Here is a 21,793-nt window from a genome sequence, read left to right on the forward strand (position 1 = left end):
CATTTGATATAGAAACTGTTGAAAGATAATACTATAATTCTACAATAATGTTGGAACCTCACAGTGCTTTTCAGAACAGAATCACACTTCAGCATTTGAGGAATTTTTAATTAATACATTATTTTATTTAAATAAACTCATTAACCTTTTTGTGTCTTTTTAAATAGATGTTTTTATAACTTATGGTTGAAAGATTTGGGTATAGTAATTTTTTTTTTATTTTCAAAAATGTGAGTATAACTGACATACTATACAAATGTACAGTAAAAGTATTTAACAAAGAATTTTATGTAAGATTCAGGTTTCACAGCTGAAATATATTTTAAGTGAGGAAATGGAAAACGTTAGAGAAGGTGCCTACAGAAAGTTCCCCCTGCCACAATGTACAGATGTAGTGTTTTCTCTTCCTGTTTTTCTTAAAGAGTAAATCTTGCTGTCCTTACTCAGATGAGTTGTTGCATTGAAGTAAATAGTTGGTTACATGAGTAAAGTGAGCAAGACCTGGCTTAACTGTTCCTTAATATATTATTGTTTGAGCCCAATCCTGTTCCCATTGATATTAAGGGGGAGCAGTGCCGAGCCCACTGTTTAAACAGATTTCACAAAGTACCCAAGATATGTAATGTGGCTGAGTCAATGTGGTGGCAGAAATCTTAACTTCTGTGCTTTCATACCTTTTTATTAAAACTGTGCAGCCTCTCTTACTATGACATAGGTTTTACATTAAATTTCCTTTGTTTTGTTCCTTTGTTTGTTTGCCAAACTTGACATTTTACAGAGGCTAGATTTCTAGGAAATGCGGAGCATCTACCCTCTGCAATTTGGGCCATTTTTAAAGTGAATCAAGTTGGGCACCCAAAGCTCATCTTAACTAATTCGCCTCTCACAGTTTGTATGGTAACTTCCAACTTGTGTGTGTGTGTGTGTATATCTTACTATATGTTCCATTCTATGCATCCGATGAAGTGAGCTGTAGCTCACGAAAGCTTATGCTCAAATAAATTTGTTAGTCTCTAAGGTGCCACAAGTCCTCCTGTTCTTTTTGCGGATAAAGACTAACACGGCTGCTACTCTGAAATCCTCAATTTTGAAAATCTTGGTCCGTCTTCTTACTGTTACCAGCTAATTGTTCCTAGTTAACCTTTGCCATTTACACGCTGTTGAGTTGAACAGGATAGGGAGGGAATGAATTCACATAGTTGATGTTGTTATTGGTTGGCTGTGATATATAAAAGTGAATGAACTCGGCAGCAGTGTGTTATGTAATTTGTTTCGGCTTTATAGTTATAATGAATAAAATTATAGAAACTTATTTTTTAAATGAAAACTTTGAATGTACAATATATTATAATGGAGCAAAATTTTGCAGTCCTTGTCAAATCATGGGAATCTACGACTCTTTATTTTAATCATGCTTGTGATTTTCTCCTCATGAGTTTTAGGAGAATTTTACTCTGTGTGTGCCATTGAGACATTTTCAGGCTTAGACAATTGTGATAGCAGCAGTCTTTCTACTTGGAAAGGTGGGAAGGGAGAAAATACATTGATATCAAGAGGAGCAAGGGATACAATTTTCAAGTGCCTCATTTTCACTAAGCTTTCAGTTCCTTATAGTGCCTTTGAAAATTTTACCCAAGACTTCATTCAAATAAAAATTTTAGCTAAGATTAGAGAACATTTAAATCCCCACCACCATCACCTTCTTCTCAGGCAATTATAACTCCAATAGCTGAAGGGATTTTGCTAAAGGTGTGTTTGGATTTTTTTAAACCTTTGAGCACAGATCAAACAAAGAAAATTTCAGCCTATAAGATAAATATTTCACATGCTGATAACTTTCTGAAAATATGGGGAAAAAGAGTTATAATGAGAAGTGACTAGCAGCAGGTTGGGGTGAGAGTTGTGTTCTGTGGCGTCAGGTAAACAGAGAATGATACAGAAAAAAATCTGCTTTTTTTCTCACCCCCCTCCTAGAACAGACTGATATGCTAGGACTCGCAGACAACAATAAAAGTAAAGCTGTGCAATATTGTGCTTTTAAGGAAACAATAAAAGAAAAGAAAGCAACAATACAATTTGTCATTTGAAAAAGCTATCTGGTAAAGGTAGCCATAGACCAAAATAATCTCCCTTTTCTCCCAACGCTATTGTTATTCAAGTGTCAGAGCACACTATATTCCATTGCTTTGTGTTTTCTACTAGACAATACCTTTCCCAGAATGAAAACACACTTATTTCAAGTGTCAAGGATTTTATGAAAAGGCTGATTTACTGCTCCAAGATGCTCTGATTTTTAAGGCCAGAAGGGAGCATTGTGACTTGTTGCAGGTGACAGTCTGATTAAAATATCCTAAAGACTTAAAGGAATTCTATTAAATGTTCTTTACCTTATCAAATCCAAGCAAGTCTTCAGTCTTTAAGATAATGAAATGACAAAATTCCAGTGAACTAAGAATAAAAATATTTTAGATTACTAAGCAGTCTTCACACCTAGAGCTGTCACAGATCCAGTCAAACACCCGTCTTGGCCACTCACCAGACTGCTGTTAGGAAATCAAACCGCTGAATCCCTGGGTGTTTTAAGCCTCAAGAGTCTGAAGAGAGTCCAGGCACTGCTCTTGTCTTGGGGTCCTTAGACATACTCTTGGGGTGCAGATCCTATGTCTAGTTCCCACTTATGAGAGCCACAATCATACAGCCAGCTGCCCACTCCTGGAAGGGTGCTGACACTTCAGGCTTCCTCCTGTAGCTTAAACACATCTTCTTCCAGAGCTCCAACACCACGTGGGTGTTCTGGGCCCACAGTTTACCTCTTCAAGGGACACATGAATAGTGTAACATGTAACATTGCTCTTTACCTAATTGTACAAGAAATACACAGGTCTGTGCAAAAATAATAAGCCATCACCACTACCAGAATTGTTTTTTGTGAGAAAGCAATTAGGTAACTCCAGTAGAAGGTTCATGGCTGTAAATCCCATGAAGAGATAGGGACTTCCCTCCAGCCCAGACATAAGTGCATAAGACTCTTTTGAGGGGTGGGACTTAATACCCGCCCCTCTCCTTGGCATTTCCTGTTGGCTAGGTTAGGCAGCTCCACACTCATCTGGCTGTTTTTTTCGGATGCCATTCTTAGGCGCATGACTCTCTCAATGCATTGTACAGGGAGCATGTCTGCCTCGAGGCCGTGGATTCCACTAGTCAGTAGAGTGCCTAAATGTTAAATATTGCAATGTCAAGTCTAAATCCCCTTTTTGGATCTAGCTCTTTGAGACTTCTCTTCCTAGCTTGCCCTCTCTGATTCATCCACTCCCTCTCACCTGGCCACACTTCCTGGAGGGGTCTCTGTCATCCTCCTATGAGTCCTTTTTAAAGTGAGCTCTAGCTCACGAAAGCTTATGCTCAAATAAATTTGTAGTCTCTAAGGTGCCACAAGTACTCCTTTTCTTAACACCACCTTGGTGTCTTTGTTCTGCAGCTGGTAACTTTTCAGTCTCCAAATCCCTAGTCCCCAGTTGAGGGAAGTTATAGAGAACTGATTTCCCTAGGATGCAGTTACTTTTCTGGTCTCCCCAGAAGGAGAGGTGCTGATCATCCTTATCAATTGGCTATAGTCCCTGGGCTGGGAGGGACAGTTTTAAAGGCTTATCAGCAATGGTGGGTACATAAATCTAGATGCATTCCATGACACAGCAGTTTTCATTGTAACAACTTCATAATATCAACCAGAATTCAGATTTTGTACAGACACATTCCTCAGATTGTCACTAGAGCTGTTCTCTTTTTTCCCTACAGACAATTTCAATTTTTGGTGAAAATTCAAAAACCAAAATTCTTCATCCAAAACCAAAAATAGTTTGATTTGGAAATGCTGCCATGGTAACTTACAGGAGTCGTAGTTAGGGTGCCTCATGCTTTCATTTTCCTCTATGAACCAGGCTCCTTGGTCTGACTACATGTCCCAGGATGCAATATGGTCTCTCCTCTTGGAGAGGAGAGGTGATGTACCAGGGAAGTCCCTGGCCATGGTGCATCATGGAAAATATAGTCTGGCCAGGGAACTGGACTAATGCAGTGGAAAGGGGCATGAAGCAGCTAACTAAAACTTCCAAGAGGCATCTCAGTAGCATTTCCAAATTAAAAAATTTCTAATTTTAGATGAAATATTTGTTTTCTGATGAACCTATGTTTTTGGTGGAAAGACACTTTTGCAAAAAACTTTTAGTCAAAAACCCAATTTTTTGTCAGTTTGATGGATTTTTTTTTACCAGCATTAATAAAACCTTTTAAAAAAATTAGTACCTATTGTATTATTATCTGCTGCTGGAGTGGCTTCCCAGAATCCACAAGGTAATATCAGGGGAAGAAAGAGAGGGTGAAACTTTTTAAAAGTAAATAATTCTTACCTCTCACAAAATTGATACATTTATAAAATACAATCCTAGGCATGCTTAACATGGTAGCAGAGCTCAGAGGGGCTTGCTGCTTGTCACTAGCAAAGCATTGTGAGAGACAGCCCAGGTTGGACACTTAAGGGGACACAGCAGTCCCACAGTCCTGGGCTGCACCCCAGGGATCCCATCACAGATAAAAATCCTTGAAATCCTGTTACTGTTTCACATCCACCACTATAGTACTGAAGTGTACCAACAAAAGAGGGTAGAGTAATGTATCATGAAAACAGTTGCATGTCAGATTTCTGGAGATGAATTAAGATCTATGTACAACTTGGCACATCAATCAGGAGTCAGGAATGTGGTATCTGGATTTACAGCTATGACAAAAAAATAGGGGATTTGATTGTTTAATGCTCTGATTCTGAACAGGTTCCTAAATACTAAACCTATTTCAGCCGTATGCATAAAACTGATATTGTACGAGACTGATTTTTATATTTAATATTTTTGTTTCATTTTCAGTGAAAGGTAAGTAGATGCTTATGCTTCTTATTTGTAAGCGTTAGATTCCCATTTCAGTTTGCTGTTTTGAAAGTAGTGTGGTCTAGTGGCTACCCCAGGATAATGGAGTAAAGAAATCAAGGTTGTATTCCCCACGCTAGTAAGGATTCACTGTATGATCTTGTTCAAGTCTGTGCTTTAATTTCCCCATTTGGTTAATTGTTGATGAATACTGTGGCGGGGGAAGGAGAACAAGAATTGGACTACTGGATACTGCCTCCCTACATGCTCTTTCTTATTGCTGCTGGTTGCAAGAGGCTATAGCATGATGATATAGTACATAGTGTATAATAATTAACGGCTGTTAAAGCACTTTGAGATCCTCTGAGATGCCATTTTAGTTTGACCTATTTTTTTTTTTATTGGCCTATTCAGCATTGAGGAGGATTTGTCCTTTGGGTAAAGGAGTTGTCTGTCTAATCCAAGCTATGATATGCAGTTGGAGCCCTGGGTACCACTTGTTCTCCAGCCCCACATCTCCCAATACATGCTGGATGCAATCAATTTGTGGAAGAAACTTCACAAAAGGTTAACTCTGTTTTTGTTTGTTTTTGTTTCACAGCAAACTGCCAACTAGAAATAGCTTAATTTGCTGGGCATATGGCAGGGGGTCATGTTCTAATGAACATGTAGCACAGAAACCTGAAGAAGAGTGGACATGTACTCTCTGCACTCTAATAAACAAACCTTCTGCTAAGATCTGTGATGTTTGTTTGACTTCAAGGCCTGAAGGTAATGATGGCTTTTGTGTGCTGGTTTTGTATTCTGTTTACAGTATTATCATGTGGTAGAAAGTGGTATTTTACCAGTACATTGAGAATCTGTTTGTTGCAAACTCCAGTCTTAGTTTTAATTTTTAAACCAAACTTTAAGGCCAGATTTTCAGTGAATTTCAAACCAGAATATAACCTTGCAGGTTATTTTTACATGAGTAACTGCATATCTGATTATTACCTTGTTTGCCTGGGTGTAGATTTTGCACAAGAACACAGAGGGGCAACTTATTTGACCCTTTGAATCCTGTAATATTTGCCCACTAATAGCCTAATTTTATGAAGTGCTATGCATGCTTAACTCCACTCTGTTCAGAGTAGGGATGACTCTTGGCTCTGCTAGCTCCCTCTTGTAGGCAGGGTGGCTCCTACTACAGCCATGCTGCTTTTGACTAGATCTCCCTGAAACTGCTCAGTAGTAGTTGTGGATGGGACCCAGACAGTGTGGGGAAAAGAGCTCTGAAGTATATTACCTCCTGCCTGGATTAGTCTGGAAATCTGTGTACCAGGCAGGGATGGTGAGGTGGAGAGCAGATATCCCTGGGCTCCATCGCTTCCCAGGTCCAACTCTACTGCATAGGCCTGCATAGAGACATTATGTGGGACGGGAGCCCTTCCCAATTCTTCCATGTGAAAAGGAGATCTGTGTACAAAGGGAACTCTGAAAAACAGCCTACGTTAAGAACCCAACTCAAAAATCCTTGGGTTGCTACATGTATTCTAAGAAGCTACATCATAAGACAAAATGTGTTTTTAAGGAAGACTGCTTACACCACAGTCGCATGTGCCTCTTTACCTCAAAAACACTTGCATCTGTTACTCTACACTATGCTTAAGCTTCCTATGTATATGTGCAAGAAATGTAAAGGGTAAAGAATCATATAGATTGTGGGACTTTTGTGTTGAAGTCCCCTAGTTGGTTTTGACAATGTGTTTAAATTCCCTAGTCGATTTGAAAAACTTAATCATAGTGCTGATGTTTGTTTCTACGATACTTTTTTTTTTTTAACTGAGGCTATTAATTCATTCTGGGTGTCTTTTTGTAGTGGGGAGTGAGATGCTTTGACTCCTATGTCATGTTTAGCTGGCACAGATGTCTTTCCCCAGGCCAGGAATGAAGAAAAGTGTTTATCTCTGCAGCTAGCACAGATTTCTGTTGCCAGCAGAGGCTAAGCTTGCTGGTTGTTTTCCTCCAGAATCCCAGTGTGAGAAACCTGAAACCTGTCCGCAAACTCAGATTTGCCAATTAACTTTTTTTTTTTTTAATTTATACACCCAGCTGATTTTCTAAAACTTACAGCAGTCTCTCTACAACAAAGGCATTGTAGCCTAAGGCTTTAGAACAAAGTCCTGATTATTCTGTTTCTTTTCCTCCACCTCTTCCCCATTCCAATCATGTAGCACTTACAATATTATCAAAGACTGAGGTCTGGAACTTGAGGATTTGGTTAATTCAGTGAAACATCTTTATCTACAAAATTTCAATTACATATTTTCTGTTTAAATCAAATTTTCTTCATGTTGCAGAAAGTAGTATGTAAAGTGGTTTTTTTTCCAATGTAGGGCTTTATCAGTTACCTGTCTTTATAGACATTGAGATTCTTGGTCCTTTTTTTTTAATTTGTTCAATTTTATATAATTAATTTCTCCCTGGAGTTCCAGTTGTGAACAGTCTTCTACACTTGTGTAGTACTGGTACCTGCTGTTAAACAGCTACCATGTTCGACTCCAAAAGTGGCTGAACTTCTGTGATGGAGGAAAATTAATCCTGTGTATATCTAATCTGTGAAGTAGTCTATATAAATGTATGGCGGATGTTAATACATGCAGTTTATATATGAACTATAGACAAACTTTCACACAAATGGCTAACCAAGAATTTTTTCTCCAAGTTTCAAAGGTAGAGAATGATAAAGATTCTACAGCCTTTAATAGCAGCTTAATCAAGTACCCTTGTAACTGCTTTGGAAAGCCAAACACAGAAATAAAGGTCAATAGGAAAACCACATTTGGAATGACAACTCTAGTTTTGACAGATCTCAGCAGTAAATTCACTCCGTTAAAAAATGACAGAAGTGATAGTCAAACGCCAGATGGGAATTCTCACTGTGACTCTCCAAGAAACTACAACTATTGCCAGAATAACACCTGCCAGAGGAGTGGAAAAAAGTATGAATTTCATTCAGCAAATTCACTCACTGCAGTAAATACAGCATCACCCTCCCACCATCAGTCTGATTCTTCTAATCCAGTACAGAAGAAACAGAAGATTGATCATTCAGCCTCAGATTTCAAAAGTAACGTGAGTTTGTCAAATAGGTATGTTATTTTCCAAAACTTAAACAAGCTTTTCATATAAAGTACATCAGTCTTGTATAAAAATAAACTTGCAAACTGGAAATTAATGTAAGTCTGTGTTTGGGGGAAAATTTGGTTTTGGCCTTTGATGTTTTACTTTAAGAACCTAAGCCAATTCACTTATTTCTCTTGTGCTGGTGTGATTGAGCAACACCAAAAGTACTTGCTGTAACTTCAGAAGGCTCCGAGGCAGAAGGGAGGAAAGCCTGGGGGGAAACATTGGCCTGGAGAGCACTGGAGATGGGGCAATGTGTTCAGTGGAAATGAGGCAAGTCAGAGAGTTGAGTGAGAGTTGGGGGATTGGGGAGGGAGAGAACAAAGCCAAAATGGAAAAATTCACAGAAAAGGAATAAAATAAGAACAGATTAAAAAAAGCAAAAGGAGACAGCAAAAGGAGATTAGGGTATGATGATGAAAGTGTGCCCATCTATTACCGTTAAAGGCTGGAAACCACTGATTTGGTGGATTCTGATACATTGATGTCAAAGCCTAACACAAACATGTTTCACTGTCTGCAACCCTGTCTCCAAAGAGCCAGGAATTAGTGGCGAGCATTGCAGGAACAATGTGATTGGATGCTTTGCTGGATGAACCAGTGCTTTCCACATCCAAGAGCCCAGTATGTGATCACACTGTAATAAGAGAACTTTGAACAGTATTTATTTAAGTATTGCTTCCATTCCACTGACATTTCCAGAAATGATAGTGATAGTAATTAAAAGAGTTGGGATGAAATATCTTCCCATTTTTGGGGATTGAACGATGGGATATTATGATGTGGGTCTCTCTCTCTCTCGTTAGAGCCATTCCAGAACAATTAAATAATTAAACATTGACTGGGCCAGAAAGAAAAGCAATCACTATATAGTCCAGTAAAATGAGGAGATTCTTCCCAGTAAAATTGGGAAGAAATCTCCCTATCTCACAAGGGTGTTTCCGGCACTTGGATGTTACATAAAAGGACCAACACAGGTAAAAATGAATGTAGCTTACAAACACTGTGACTTTTTAAAAAAAAAAAAAAAAACATTCTCTTTCTAATTTTCAGGTTAGGTACACTACATAGCGCTGCTAGACTTTCAGTTTAAGGAACATCTCTTCAGTGCAGCCCCATTCTGATTAGCATGAGCATTCTACTGGGCACAATCAGAACATATTCATCCAATACAATACATACTTCCAGTGGCACTTCCACTCAAGTGAATTGTATAAATTTCAAATTCCTTTGGTTTGGTTTGTTTAATTTTCCTTTGACTAGTCACAGTAATGTACCCTGAACAGCAACTGAAAATAGGCTACTCTAGAAACACTGGAACCAGTCACAAAACTAGCCACCAGTGCTCTTTTTCCCTGGTAATCTCTGGTCTCTGTGCTTAATTGGTCTCTGTAATTATATTATTCAGTGCAAACATCTACTGGACCTTGGACCCTGACTTCTGCCTAAAATGAAAATATCCTTAATTGCCTTGGAGTGCAGGAATTCATTCATTCTTGATTATTAAAAAAGTATAACGGTACCAGTATTACTTAGATTAAAAAAAAACTAAAATGATCATTTAGGCAATTTTTTTTATTTTAAAACGAGAATTAATTTTATTGTGAAGATTATCAGGCCACTGCAGTTATTTCATTATATTTTGCACATTTAAAAGCCAGATTCTCAGTTCTAACTGGTTAGAGAAATCCATCCAGTGATGGGCATGGAGGGGCCTCTTGAGCTCCTTTGTTAAAATTCACTACCAAATTTAAGAGAAGGTTGGAGTGATAGTTCTGCTTCCCATGGAGTTATTCCATCTTTGGATCCCTGCCGGAGGTGAAAAAACAAAAAACACAACTTCTGAAAACCTCTTTTTTAATTTTATTTTTCGGCTGCTATTGCTGCTGCCACTACCTTGGGAATGGACAAAATTATACTATATTGCATTCACTTGCCAAAAAAAAAAAAAATAAAAAAATAAAAATGGTTCTACAAGATCATAAAGCCTGCTTCAAATTGCACAAGTTAAACATTGGCCTGTTCTGTCACACACATTCAGTTTAATTTTTCCTGGACAGCATAAAATAAATATCTTTCAGTACAGCTTCAAGGTATGCAGTCAATTTGAAAATCACACTTGTTTGAAAATTTGTGACCTACTCTAGTTAAGAGACATATCTAAGATTACTAAAATGGAAATGAGTGAATGGGGAAAATATTTCTCTTCCAATTTGTTTACTTTGTGCATTTGACAGCACTTATGTCCAGACTTCAGAGGTGCTGAGCAACCCAGATTCCCATTGAAAAAAAATCAAGCTTTTAGCATCTGGTCAGTTTCATTGCAGCTTGATGATTATCTGAACTCAGCTGTGGTAAATCAGCATAGATGAGTCACTGGAGCTATGCTGATTTACCCCAGCTGAGGATCAGTCCCATGATCTTCTGCACTAGCAATTTACTTCATTCACTTCACCTTGCTGAAAGATCTATAACACATTATCAGGAGGCAGAAAATTCATTACGAAAAGTCAAGTTGATAACCTTCCTTGGTTATCTTTGAGTATTTTTTTAAATGGGAAAACAAGTTAATGAAATAGACTCCTCCTGTTTGCAAGTACATGTGCACTTAGTACATGGGGCTCATCACCCCTTAAAGGGAGGGGGAAGACATTTTTTCATGGGACCTCATTAAAAAAATGACCAAATGACACTGAGCTATAGACCAAACACCAAAGGTAATTTCTGCCTTTTGCTTAAATATGTATATTCCCACTACCTTAATATTGCAAAGTAATTGGCCAACAATCATATTTTAAATAGGATTAGGTCAGAGGTTCTTCTGTACTAATGTGATTGTATCCAAAGAGACCATTAGGCTCATCAGTGATTTTCACCAGTCTTCCAAACCAGAGGTTCCAACATGAACCTCTGTTGGAAAATGAATGTTTGTAGATGTTCTCCACATGTACCCATTTAAAAATAAACATTGTGGGTTGAGCTCTGAACAAACACAGACCCTGATAAGACAAAATGCAACAGGTTGGAAGCAACTGAGGTGGTCAAGGCAGAGAAGGGAGACATGGTAATGGGAACACAAGGTTACTCGGATAACTTGTGTTGCGCATAATATGCCTGAAATTTCCTGGTCAGATTTTTGCTCTTTAAGATAGAGATGAATGAATCTCTTACATTTTCATCCCAGTTTACATCACTAGTGGAAGGCTGTTTCACTCCGTAAACATGACGTGTAACCTGTATCTGTTAAAACAGATTCCTTTTTTCTCTAAAATACTTTTAAAGAAAACTCACCTTATTTAAACTGTAGGTAACTAAGAAATATGCCCTTGTGTGTTGAATTCAGATATAATCTCCAACTATTCTTAATAATAACAGTAAGGGAGAACAAAGCTTCCCTACCAGCTTTACAAGAGAGGTTTCCGCTCAGTCAGCTAGACAGTTCCTTATTGGAATATGATTGGGATCATTACAGTAGTTTTTATCAAAGAGCATGGAAAATTGTCTCTAAAGTGGACAAGTAGGTAAAGACCCTTATGGCCTTGTCTAAGCTATTTGTGATGGTTTTCCATTGCATGAGAGACTGAGAGAAGATTATAAATGTAAACATTCTTGCTGTTGAAATTCAGGATGTCTTAAACTAGATAAAATCCCATCCATAGTGGAAAACTGGTATATATGTAAAAGCCCTGAGGTAAGACAGCTTCTAGATTTAGATTGGAATTTACTTCATTTTTTTAGAAGTTTAAATTTAGCATTCAACTTCAGTGAAATCCATCCATTTTATATATAAAGAACCAAAGGGGTGGATTAGAAAAATTCTATCCAGCTGTCACTCTGTGCAAAGATACATTATTGACAATCCTGTTTTACAAGCCAGAGTGTGTGTGTGGGGAAGGGAGGGGGGGGTTGGTGGTGCTAATCCCTTTAAATTATTTAATATTTTAATCTGTCATTACAGTGAACATCGAGTTAACATGACAGATGGTATTTGTACATTAAATGCGGGTAGTCCTCGCTGCAGTAAACACAACCGCCCCTGCAGTCTCAGAGTTGTGAGAAAGGAGGGAGAAAACAAGGGCAGACAATTTTATACTTGTCCTCTACCCAGAGGGACTCAGTGTGACTATTTTGAAGTAAGTACAAGACCTCGGGCCTTAGTTTTAAGCTTTCCAATGAAACAAATAAAACTATTATTCATCAGTCAAAACCCCCTCTTTTGCTTTAACTAAATCCTTTTTTTCCTCAAATATTTTTAAACATTTTAGAAAATATTAATTATCAGCTTAATATCTAATGTACACAAGTTAATATAATTTCCTATTTATTAAATAGAAAAAAGTACCATGGAAAATGGATGAGATTCTGGCTAACAGTTGTTTTGTTTTGTACCTGAGGAAGGTTGGATTGTTGTAGGTTTTAAAATTACTGTTATTCAAAAGTAATGTCTGAGGGAGATCCCACTTTGGCTACATCTATGCTATCTGCTAGGTGTGTGACTTCTCCTGCTTGCATACATATACTCATGCTGGCTCTCATCAAGTTAGTGCAAGTATAAATAGCAGCGTAGCCACAGTGGCAGCAGAGGGTATGTGCTTGGTCTGGTTAAGCCATACCTCCGCAGCCAGGACCCATACCATCACAGCTACACTGCTATTTATACTTGTGATGGCTCAATGAGAGCAGGGGAATCACACCCCTAGCTCAGAGTGTAAACCTTGCCTGTACACAGTTCAGTAGTAATTGAAATATTAAAAAAAAATTCCATTGTAGTAGCTTTGAAGAATCAGAGTATGCCTGTATGCATATTTGCAATCTTCTGTATCTGAGCACTATAGGAAAATGAAATTTTGTCTTTGATACAATTTCAAAAGTACCCAAGTCCCACTAACTTTCAGTGTGACTTAGGCTACTAAGGGCCAGAATTTCAAAAGCATTTAGGTGAGGTGCAGGTAGTTACCTAATGGGATTTTCAAAAGTGTCTTAGCAGGGTAGGCATATAACTCCCAGTTCACATGCTTGGTTACTTGAGGCTATCACTTGGGTAAAGCAAATGTGTGTACCACCTCCAGAGTGCGGTGAATTTAGACACATTGTTCTACCGCAGTTTGTACATGGGGTCAGGGGGGAGTGGTGCATTCAAGTCAGTGGCTTTAGGACCATGTGATCAAGAAAGATCCCTTTCAAATGTCCCATGAGTCTATTTAGTAACAGCACTTGCTTCCCTTCGTCATTCTTAGTAAAATGAGGAAATTGCAACTTAGACCTATTGGTCTATGCATGTGATTATCAGACCACTGAGAAGAACTTATAACACAATAATTCATTTGAAACACTCATCATTCGGAAGAAAGGTGCATTTTAATACCAAGTTGAAGTTTTATGTAGATATAATTTATTTACTGTAAATTCAGTTATAGCTATGGAAGTCAAACTACCGGACTCTTAAGAAATTAAATAAGCGGTTTTAAGGGGAGCTTTTTTTTTTTTTTGATTGCCACTTGCATGGCTGAATCAAGTGGGAGGGCTTATCCTGTACGTCTGAATTTTTGTCATTGGTCCATAAAAAGGAATTTGACCATTAGACACAGTAACAACCGTGGTAAAGTAATAATTTCTCTTTACAGTGGGCAGACTTACAGTTTCCATTCTGCCATCATGCGAAACGCTGCATTATGAGGACAGTGTTGAAGATTGGGGCTAATAATGGAAAGAATTTTTTTGTGTGTCCTTTTGGGAAGGATAAACAGTGTGATTTCTTTAAGTGGGCAGAAAATGGACCAGGAATGAAGATTGTTCCAGGATGTTGAGATTTTCATCTATAGTGACATTGGTCTTTTCATATTGTGTGTACTATAGTTCTCTGCTCCAAAGGATATTATTTTAGGAGATTCATTCTCAGGTGACATTTCACAATAAAAAAATGTGCCTAGATTCTATTTGCAAAGGAAAACTGTGAGGTGGGGTTAGAGAAAATTTTATTTTTGTTCATTCCTTGTAGCTGTAGCTGTTTTATCTAACTGTAGCATCTTTCAGAATTAGCAACTAACATATCTGGCATTCTGAAAATTAAACAATGGTAACATATCATTAGCATGCTAGTTTCCTGGGAGAAGACCTAGTCTGAAGGGGGGGGGGGGGGAATAATGTATCTGTCATTAAGGTGTAGCTGTCGCAGTTCATGATGTATTGTAATATTCTGTCAGTGCAATATTTCTGGTTTTGATTGGAGTCTGTCTGTTCCTTATGTAGGCGTGGTGTTAATTTCTCAGCATTTCAGATGTTCAAATATTTGTTGTTATATGTGATTTCTGAAAAATGTAACTCCTCTCAATATATTTTAAATAATTTGGTTTTAATATAACTTCTCATTATAATGGAAGGTGAACATTTTGTATTCAATAAAATTTAAGAAAAAAAATCACTTTTATTTATACAGATCCATGTTTAATGGTTTGTTATGAGGATCAGTGTATTTGTACACTCAAATCTAATCATACTTAATGAGTTCACTATTGTTGGCTAGACTTGTAGTAGAAGACACTAACATTTGTTTTATAATTTTACAAATCTCTCTAATACATATTTTAATCTGTTTTAATGACTCGAGTGCCACTTAATAGATCCCTGAAAGGATGTTACTAGTGTGCTATTGTATAACAATACTAAGGACCATAATTCTGTTGTGATTCACAATCAGTGTAAATCTGTTAAGCAACAGTGCTATTTATTCTTAACAGCTTCTGGAAATTTATGTTTGCATATATGGCTTTGTGGCTGCTGTCCAGGATCCTGGAAAAAAGAAGAAATGAAGGGGGGGAGGAGCGGTAATCAAAAAACCTTACATTTCCTTACTAAAATATGATCTGCTGAAAATAGTAAGCAAACTAAAAGTTAACTAAAGGCTCAATTATAAAACCTTGTGACCTTTGTCCCATGAAGCACTAATGCATCTTTATAACACAATGAAAATATTGAAATTACATAGAAAATAAGAACACGAGTACAAGCGTTATTTAGATGACAGACTACTAAAGGGATAATCTCTTCATTTTACAGAGTCTCCCTTACCCCTTACAACACTTCAGATTGTAAAACCTAAAGCCTTTACATGTTTTTCAAGCTTTGTTGTCAATTTTACTTTGTGCAACCTGACTGAAGTGCAAAATGAAAACAAGTCATTTGTCACTTTCTTGGTTCTCCTGCACAGTCATAATTCTGCAATGTTTGAGTTGTAAACACTTCAAGGAAATGACTAAATTCAAAATAAACATTTTTCAGATTTTTTTTAAATAGTTGCTTAAACTAGCTTATATTAAATTCCTTTAAAAAGCCCAAAACACTACTTTTTGGCACTGTCCATCTTGCTAACAGGGTTGGGCTTGAAACTAGAGCTGGATGAAACTTTTCAAATTTTCACATTTCAAAAAAATGATGAAATGAATTTTGACAAAAGGGCAAAATTTGGACACTCTTGAATTCTTTTTAGCCAGTTGTTAAAGCCAAACAAGTTGTTAAATGCTAAGCTATACAAACTGAAACAAATGCATCTCACCATTTTTAGGTTACAGGATTATAGCTGTTTGTACCTTTATTGCAGAGTTTTTTTTTGTGCCCTATTCCAGCAATTTGGGAATCCATAGAGAAAAATATATCAGACTTGAAAGGCTAACAATCTGATCAAAGAGCAGTGAGCTATATAAGACAATCAAATATTAAATTACTTTTTAATCAGAATTCCCCATTGAAACAAGTGGTCAGTCCTGCGTAACCTCAGGGCATGATATGCACCAAGCATAACATCAGCAGATCAGAAAAGGGGCTTCTACTCTTTAAAACGTCTGATTTTTAGGATATGATCCAACACCCAGTGAAGTCAATGAATGGACTCCTAATGATTTCAGTAGGTTTTGGATTAGGCATTTAATACACATTCACTGTTACTGCTATTTGGGCAACATTTGGAACAAGTCTCTCGCTATAAATTGCAGAAAGCAATTTAGAAATCAGAGCAAGAAATATGTTAAACTAAATAGTTTTCATGGTTATTGGCTCATCTCTTTAATAATGAATTTTCACAAAGCCTGAATAATTTAAATGTATTAGAAATAAGTTACTGCATTAAAAAACTGCATTCTTTTAAAATGGTAAATAGTACATTTTGTATCAAAGCTTGCAGTTAATTTTTTTTATTATCATAAAAAAGCAAGCTCTGCTGAAAGCGTATTTCCAGGACTTTCCTATTAGTAGGAAGCAGTGAGTATAACAATTAAACATATTAGCTCATGAAAGCCTCATGCATAGACTCAAATGTAGCATCAAAGGGATGTCCTAGGATGGCCTACTAAGTAATCAGAAGTGACTGCAGATGAGTAGCTTGTGAACAGCTGCAGAAAATCAAGTTTTGTTTTAAATCTGAGACTTCACAACGACCAACTCTGTGTTTCTACTGAGGGACTTCAGCACTTATGTACATAAGGGAACAATGGAGATACCTGGAGGGGAGTGATTGGGTGGTATGGCCTCCCTGGCTTGGACCCGAGAGGTGAGTTGGTATTGGATTTCTGTGCTAGTCATGGATTGTCCATAATGAATACCATGTTAGAACACAAAGCTGCTCATAAATGTACTTGGTACCAGCGCACCTTGGGCCAAAGATCGATGATCTTGTCAGACCTAAGGCCATATGTTCTGGACATTCGAGTGAAGAGAGGCAGAGCTGGCAACTGATCTCCACTTGGTGGTGAGTTGGATTCAACTCATGGGACACCGGCTGGTTAGACACAGGAGGCCCAAACGATCAGTATGGGTCACTTGGGAATGTCTGGTGGAAGACCTTGTGCGGAAAGACTTCAGTTCCCACTTCCGGAAGAACTTCTGCATTCCGGGGGGGTCTTGCACATAGCGTCCGAGTGGACCATGTTCAGGGCCTCAATTGTTGAGGCAGCCATGAAAAGGTGTGACCTGAAGGCAGTTGGTGCCTGTCATGGTGGCAACCCTAGAACCTGCTGGTTGACTCTATTGGTGAGGAAAGCTCTCAAGTCAAAGGCGGCCTTCCGAGCAATGCTTGTGAACTGGACTCCTGATACGGTTGAGAGGTACCAGCTGACTAAGAGGGCTGAGGCTGTGGCAGTTGTTGAAGTGAAAGCCCAGGCTTGGGAGGCATTTGGAGAGATCCTGGAGAATGACTACCGGATGGCCTCAAAGGTGTTCTAGCAAGCCATTTGTCACTTTAGGAGGGGTCGGCGGGATGTTTGACAGGTTGTGCTCAGTAAGGGAGGTGAAATGGTGATCTTGACTGAGGAGATCGTCAAGAGGTAGAAGGAGCACTTTGAGGAACTCAACCCGATGGACATGCTCCCCTTCTAGGAGGCAGCACTGGAAACCTCCAGTGAGATCAGATCTATTTCTGATGCTGAGGTTGATACAGCGGTAAAGTGTCTTCATAATGGTAAAGCAGCAGGGGTGGACAAGATTCGCCCGGTGATGTTGAAAACCCTGGACAATGTTGGGGTGTCATGGTTAACACACTTTCATTGGTGCATGGAAGGCAGGTGCAGTATCTCTGGACTGGCAAACTGGGGTGGTGGTCCCAATCTTTAAGAAAGGAGACTGTGTTCCAACTATAGGGGGATCACACACAGCCTCCCCAGCAAAATCTATTCCAGGTTGCTGGAGAGGAGGTTATGCCCATTAGTTGAACCTCAGATTCAGGAGGAACAATGTGGATTCTGTCACAGCTGTGGAACAAAGGACCAGTTCTTTGCTCTCTCGCAGATACTTGAGGGATCATGGGAGTTTGCTAATCCAGTCTACCTTTGTTTTGTAGACCTGGAGAAGGCATATGACCACATTCCCAGAGATGTCTTGTGGGAAATGCTGCAGGAGTTTGAGGTACTGGTGCTGCTTTTGCATACTATCCGGTCCCTCTAGTCTCTGAATGAGAGTTGCGTTCATATTCTTGGTGTTCGTTCCAGGTGCACCAAGTTCATGTCTTGTCCCCACTCCTGTTCATGATTTTCATGGACAGGATATCAAGGTGCACATGAGCTGTGGAATACATTCAGTGTGGGAACTTGGAGGTGGCATCTCTGCTGTTTGCAGATGATGATGTCCTTGCTTTTTCAGACTGTGATCTCCGATGCGCACTCAAACATTTCACTGCTGAGTGTGAAGCTGCTGAGATGAGAATCAGCACCTCCAAATCAGAGGTTTCCCGGAAGAAAGTGGACTGCTCTTCTTCGAGTGATTGCTCATATCGATTCCAATTAGGTGTGTGCATGCCACGTGCATGGCCGTCAGAAAGTTTTTCCCTAGCAGCATCTGTCGGGCCAGCAGTGGAGCCCCCTGGAGTGGCACCTCCATGGCGCTCAATATACGACGCTGCTGACCCAGGGTCCCCCAGTTCCTTCTTACCGTCCATGACGGTCATTGGAACTGTGGTGTCTTGCTCAGCAAATTCTCCAAGTTTCCCTACCTTTAGTTAGATAGTAGTAGTTCTGGTTTTGTTGATAGTTCTTTCTTGTAGTTAGTGGTGGTTGGGTTGGGGGGGGGGGGTACCCTGCACCCCAACTGTCTTTCTTTGGGGCTCTCAGAGAATATCAGGGTTGGAAGGGACCTCAGGAGGTCATCTAGTCCAACCCCCTGCTCAAAGCAGGACCAATCTCCAATTTTTGCCCCTGTCAAGGTTTCTTCCCCACTCTGAACTCTAGGGTACAGATGTGGGGACCTGCATGAAAACCTCCTAGGCTTACTTTTACCAACTTAGGTTAAAACTTCCTCAAGGTACAAACTATTTTACCTTTTGCCCTTGGACTTCCACTGCCACCACCAAACGTCTAACCGGGTTTATTATTGGGAAAGAGCTGTTTGGAAACGTCTTTCCCCCCAAAATCTTCACCAAAACCTTGCACCCCCCCCTTCCTGAGAAAGGTTTGATAAAAATCCTCACCAATTTGCATAGGTGAGCACAGACCCAAACCCTTGGATCTTAAGAACAATGAAAAGAAGCATTCAGTTTCTTACAAGAAGAATTTTAATAGAAGAAAAAGTAAAAAAGAATCACCTCTGTAAAATCAGGATGGTAACTACCTTATAGGGTAATTAGATTCAAAACATAGGCAAAACCTTAAGTTACAAAAAGACACAAAGACAGGACTATCCATATCATTCAGCACAGCTTATTTCCTCAGCCATTTAAAGAAATCATAATCTAACGCATACCTAGCTAGATTACTTACTAAGTTCTAAGACTCCATTCCTGTTCTGTCCCCGGCAAAAGCATCACACACACAGACAGGCAGGCTTTGTTTCTCCCTCCCCCCAGTTTTTGAAAGTATCTTGTCTCCTCATTGGTCATTTTGGTCAGGTGCCAGCGAGGTTATCCTAGCTTCTTAACCCTTTACAGGTGAAAGGATTTTTCCTCTGGCCAGGAGGGATTTTAAAGGTGTTTACCCTTCCCTTTATATTTATGACAGGCCCGATCCCTAAATGCCCTCCTTCAGAATTGAACACTCAACCTTAGGTTTAGTAGGCCAATGCACAAACCACTGAGCTATCCCCAAAGTCCCATGCCCAGGTCTCCGGGATTTAAGCCCTGCAAGTCCTGCTCCAAGCCCATGCCAACAGGTGACCCCCAATACTTTTCTCTGAAGTGTCCGGGGGAGGCTCACCAAGCCGAGAAGTGCAGGATCTGCAAGGGATTTCGTCTTCTGACTAAGAAGGAGCGGAACTTTCACCTGAAGCAGCTCCTTATGGAGGTAACTCTTAGACCCCAGCCTCCTTCGGCGTGGCAGAACCTGGCACCAAGCTCTTTGGTGCGCAGCATCCCAGTGACGGTGTTGGAAGTGGCACCGCGGATGGACTCTGGCCGAGACCCACAACACCGAAGCTGGCAACATCAACCCGGCACTGTTCCCACTCCCTGGCACCGAAGTGACACTGGCAGCCAGAGAAGGGTGGCTCTCCTTTGCAGAGACCCATGCCCCTGGAGCCGGCCTCTTTAGTGTGTCCAGGGGAGGAGCGCCCAAGAGAGAAGGTCGTGGTTGTGGCACTGTTGTCTTTGGCCCCGCTGGGGGAGCCATTGAATAAAGGGCCGTTGGACTCCCCACCTCGTGGCATTGTGGTAGTTCAGCTGCCGTCCACCCCAGACACCTTGGTGGTTCTTCACCATGCAAGGTTCTTCATCACCATGACGGCACTGGGGTCTCCTCTCCTCCATGCCAAGTCTCCGGTGGCTCAGCAGATGGCACCGTCTTGAGGAAAGCCGGCGTTGATCCATCTGTTGGCTCCATTGGGCGAGCCTAGGTACCACCTCGAGGTCCCAGCACTGCTCCCCATCGCGGCGCAGGTTGTACTCGCGGCACCGTTCCGGATCACGTCAGCGCACCCAATCATGGCACCGCTCCGCTCGCCAGTCGCCTTTTGCGGAGCAGGTCCCAGACCTGGCACTGATCTAGGTCCTGGTACCGATGCAGGTCTTGGCACCACTCCCCAGCCTTGCAGCACCGCTCATTGGTGGATATTAGCTCGGCACCGCCCTGGCCCTCGCAGTCCTGATCTCGTTCCTTGGGTTCAGAGACAGTCACGCTTTTCAGGTTGGGACCGCCGCCAGTTGGACCGTAGCCACCCTGATGTGGGGGCAGGACTATGGCTGGTGCACAGACAGGGCCCCACCCAGTGGCCCTTCTGGACCCCGTGGGTGTACCACCAGGCCCAGGGTGCACAGTCTGGAGCTTCCCGGTTGGCCACCTCTGAAACAAGGGTGCCGGAAGCCTTGGCCAGTCGGCCCACTCCTTGGGGTGTGGAGGAGACATCGTGCCCCATCCCCACCTTGGAATCCCTTCCAACTCTGGAAAGCCCCCTTGGAACAGGGAGAGTGGGATGACCCTCTCCCCCACTTGGCCTCTTTGTCCTCCTCCCCTGACTAGGCAATCACAGGCGCCTCCATTTCCGGGCCGCCCCACATAGACATCCGCATCCACCAAGACCTACTGTGCAGTAACCCAGCGGAAACACTTCAAGCCCCAGCAGCTGCAGCAGTGCTTCTACCGTCCCCAGCCGAGGCAGGACTTTTACAGGCAATGGGGGCGGAATGGCAGAAGGAAGCCCTCCAACCCCTCACCTGGACAAGGCCAGGGCCCGACCAAACCATCATTGGGTTCCAAGCAGGCCTTTTGAAGAGACGCCCGAGGACGGCGTACCAGACTTACCCCAGCCTCCTGCCCATTCTGGACAATTCAACAAATTCATGGTAAAGTTTAAGTTCCGCATGGTCTCCCTTGGCACCATTATCCCTTCCTTGGATCCTGGAGACTGGTATGCTGCCCTCGACATGAAGGACAAATACTTCCACAGAGCAATTCATCTGGCGCACAGGCGCTTACTGCACTTCATGGTCAACCGCGAACATTACCAGTTTACAGTCCTTCCGTTTGGCCTTTTTAACAGCCCCCCGAGTGTTTACCAAGTGCATGTTGGTCGTGGCTGCCTTCCTCTGTCAAAGGCAGGTGCAATTGTATCCCTTCCTTAACGACTTGTTACTTTGGGGCTGCATCAGAGAACATGTGCAGTCCCAACTCCACCTGTTCAGGTGTACGTTCGAATGGCTGGGTCTCCTCCTCAACATGGAGAAATTGACCCTGGAACCGACCCAGAGGATAGAATTCATCGGGGTGGTGCTGGACTCTATTCAGCCACAGGTCTCCCTACCG

At 40.8% G+C, this 21,793-nt stretch overlaps 1 protein-coding gene across 1 annotated transcript in view; it reads left to right on the top strand.

Moving 5' to 3' along the window:
- NEIL3 (nei like DNA glycosylase 3) overlaps positions 1–14,189 on the top strand; it is a 36,422-nt gene extending 22,233 nt beyond the window's left edge. The window contains exons 7-10 of the mRNA XM_074950071.1: positions 5,521–5,690; positions 7,624–8,050; positions 12,043–12,217; positions 13,709–14,189. Of these exons, the coding sequence (XP_074806172.1) occupies positions 5,521–5,690; positions 7,624–8,050; positions 12,043–12,217; positions 13,709–13,891 (955 nt within the window). The 3' untranslated portion in view covers positions 13,892–14,189. The remainder of the gene's footprint in view (positions 1–5,520; positions 5,691–7,623; positions 8,051–12,042; positions 12,218–13,708) is intronic.
- The last annotated feature ends 7,604 nt before the right edge of the window (positions 14,190–21,793 follow it).

The sequence above is a fragment of the Natator depressus genome, chromosome 4 (genome assembly GCF_965152275.1).
Source record: "Natator depressus isolate rNatDep1 chromosome 4, rNatDep2.hap1, whole genome shotgun sequence".
Taxonomy (NCBI): domain Eukaryota; kingdom Metazoa; phylum Chordata; order Testudines; family Cheloniidae; genus Natator; species Natator depressus.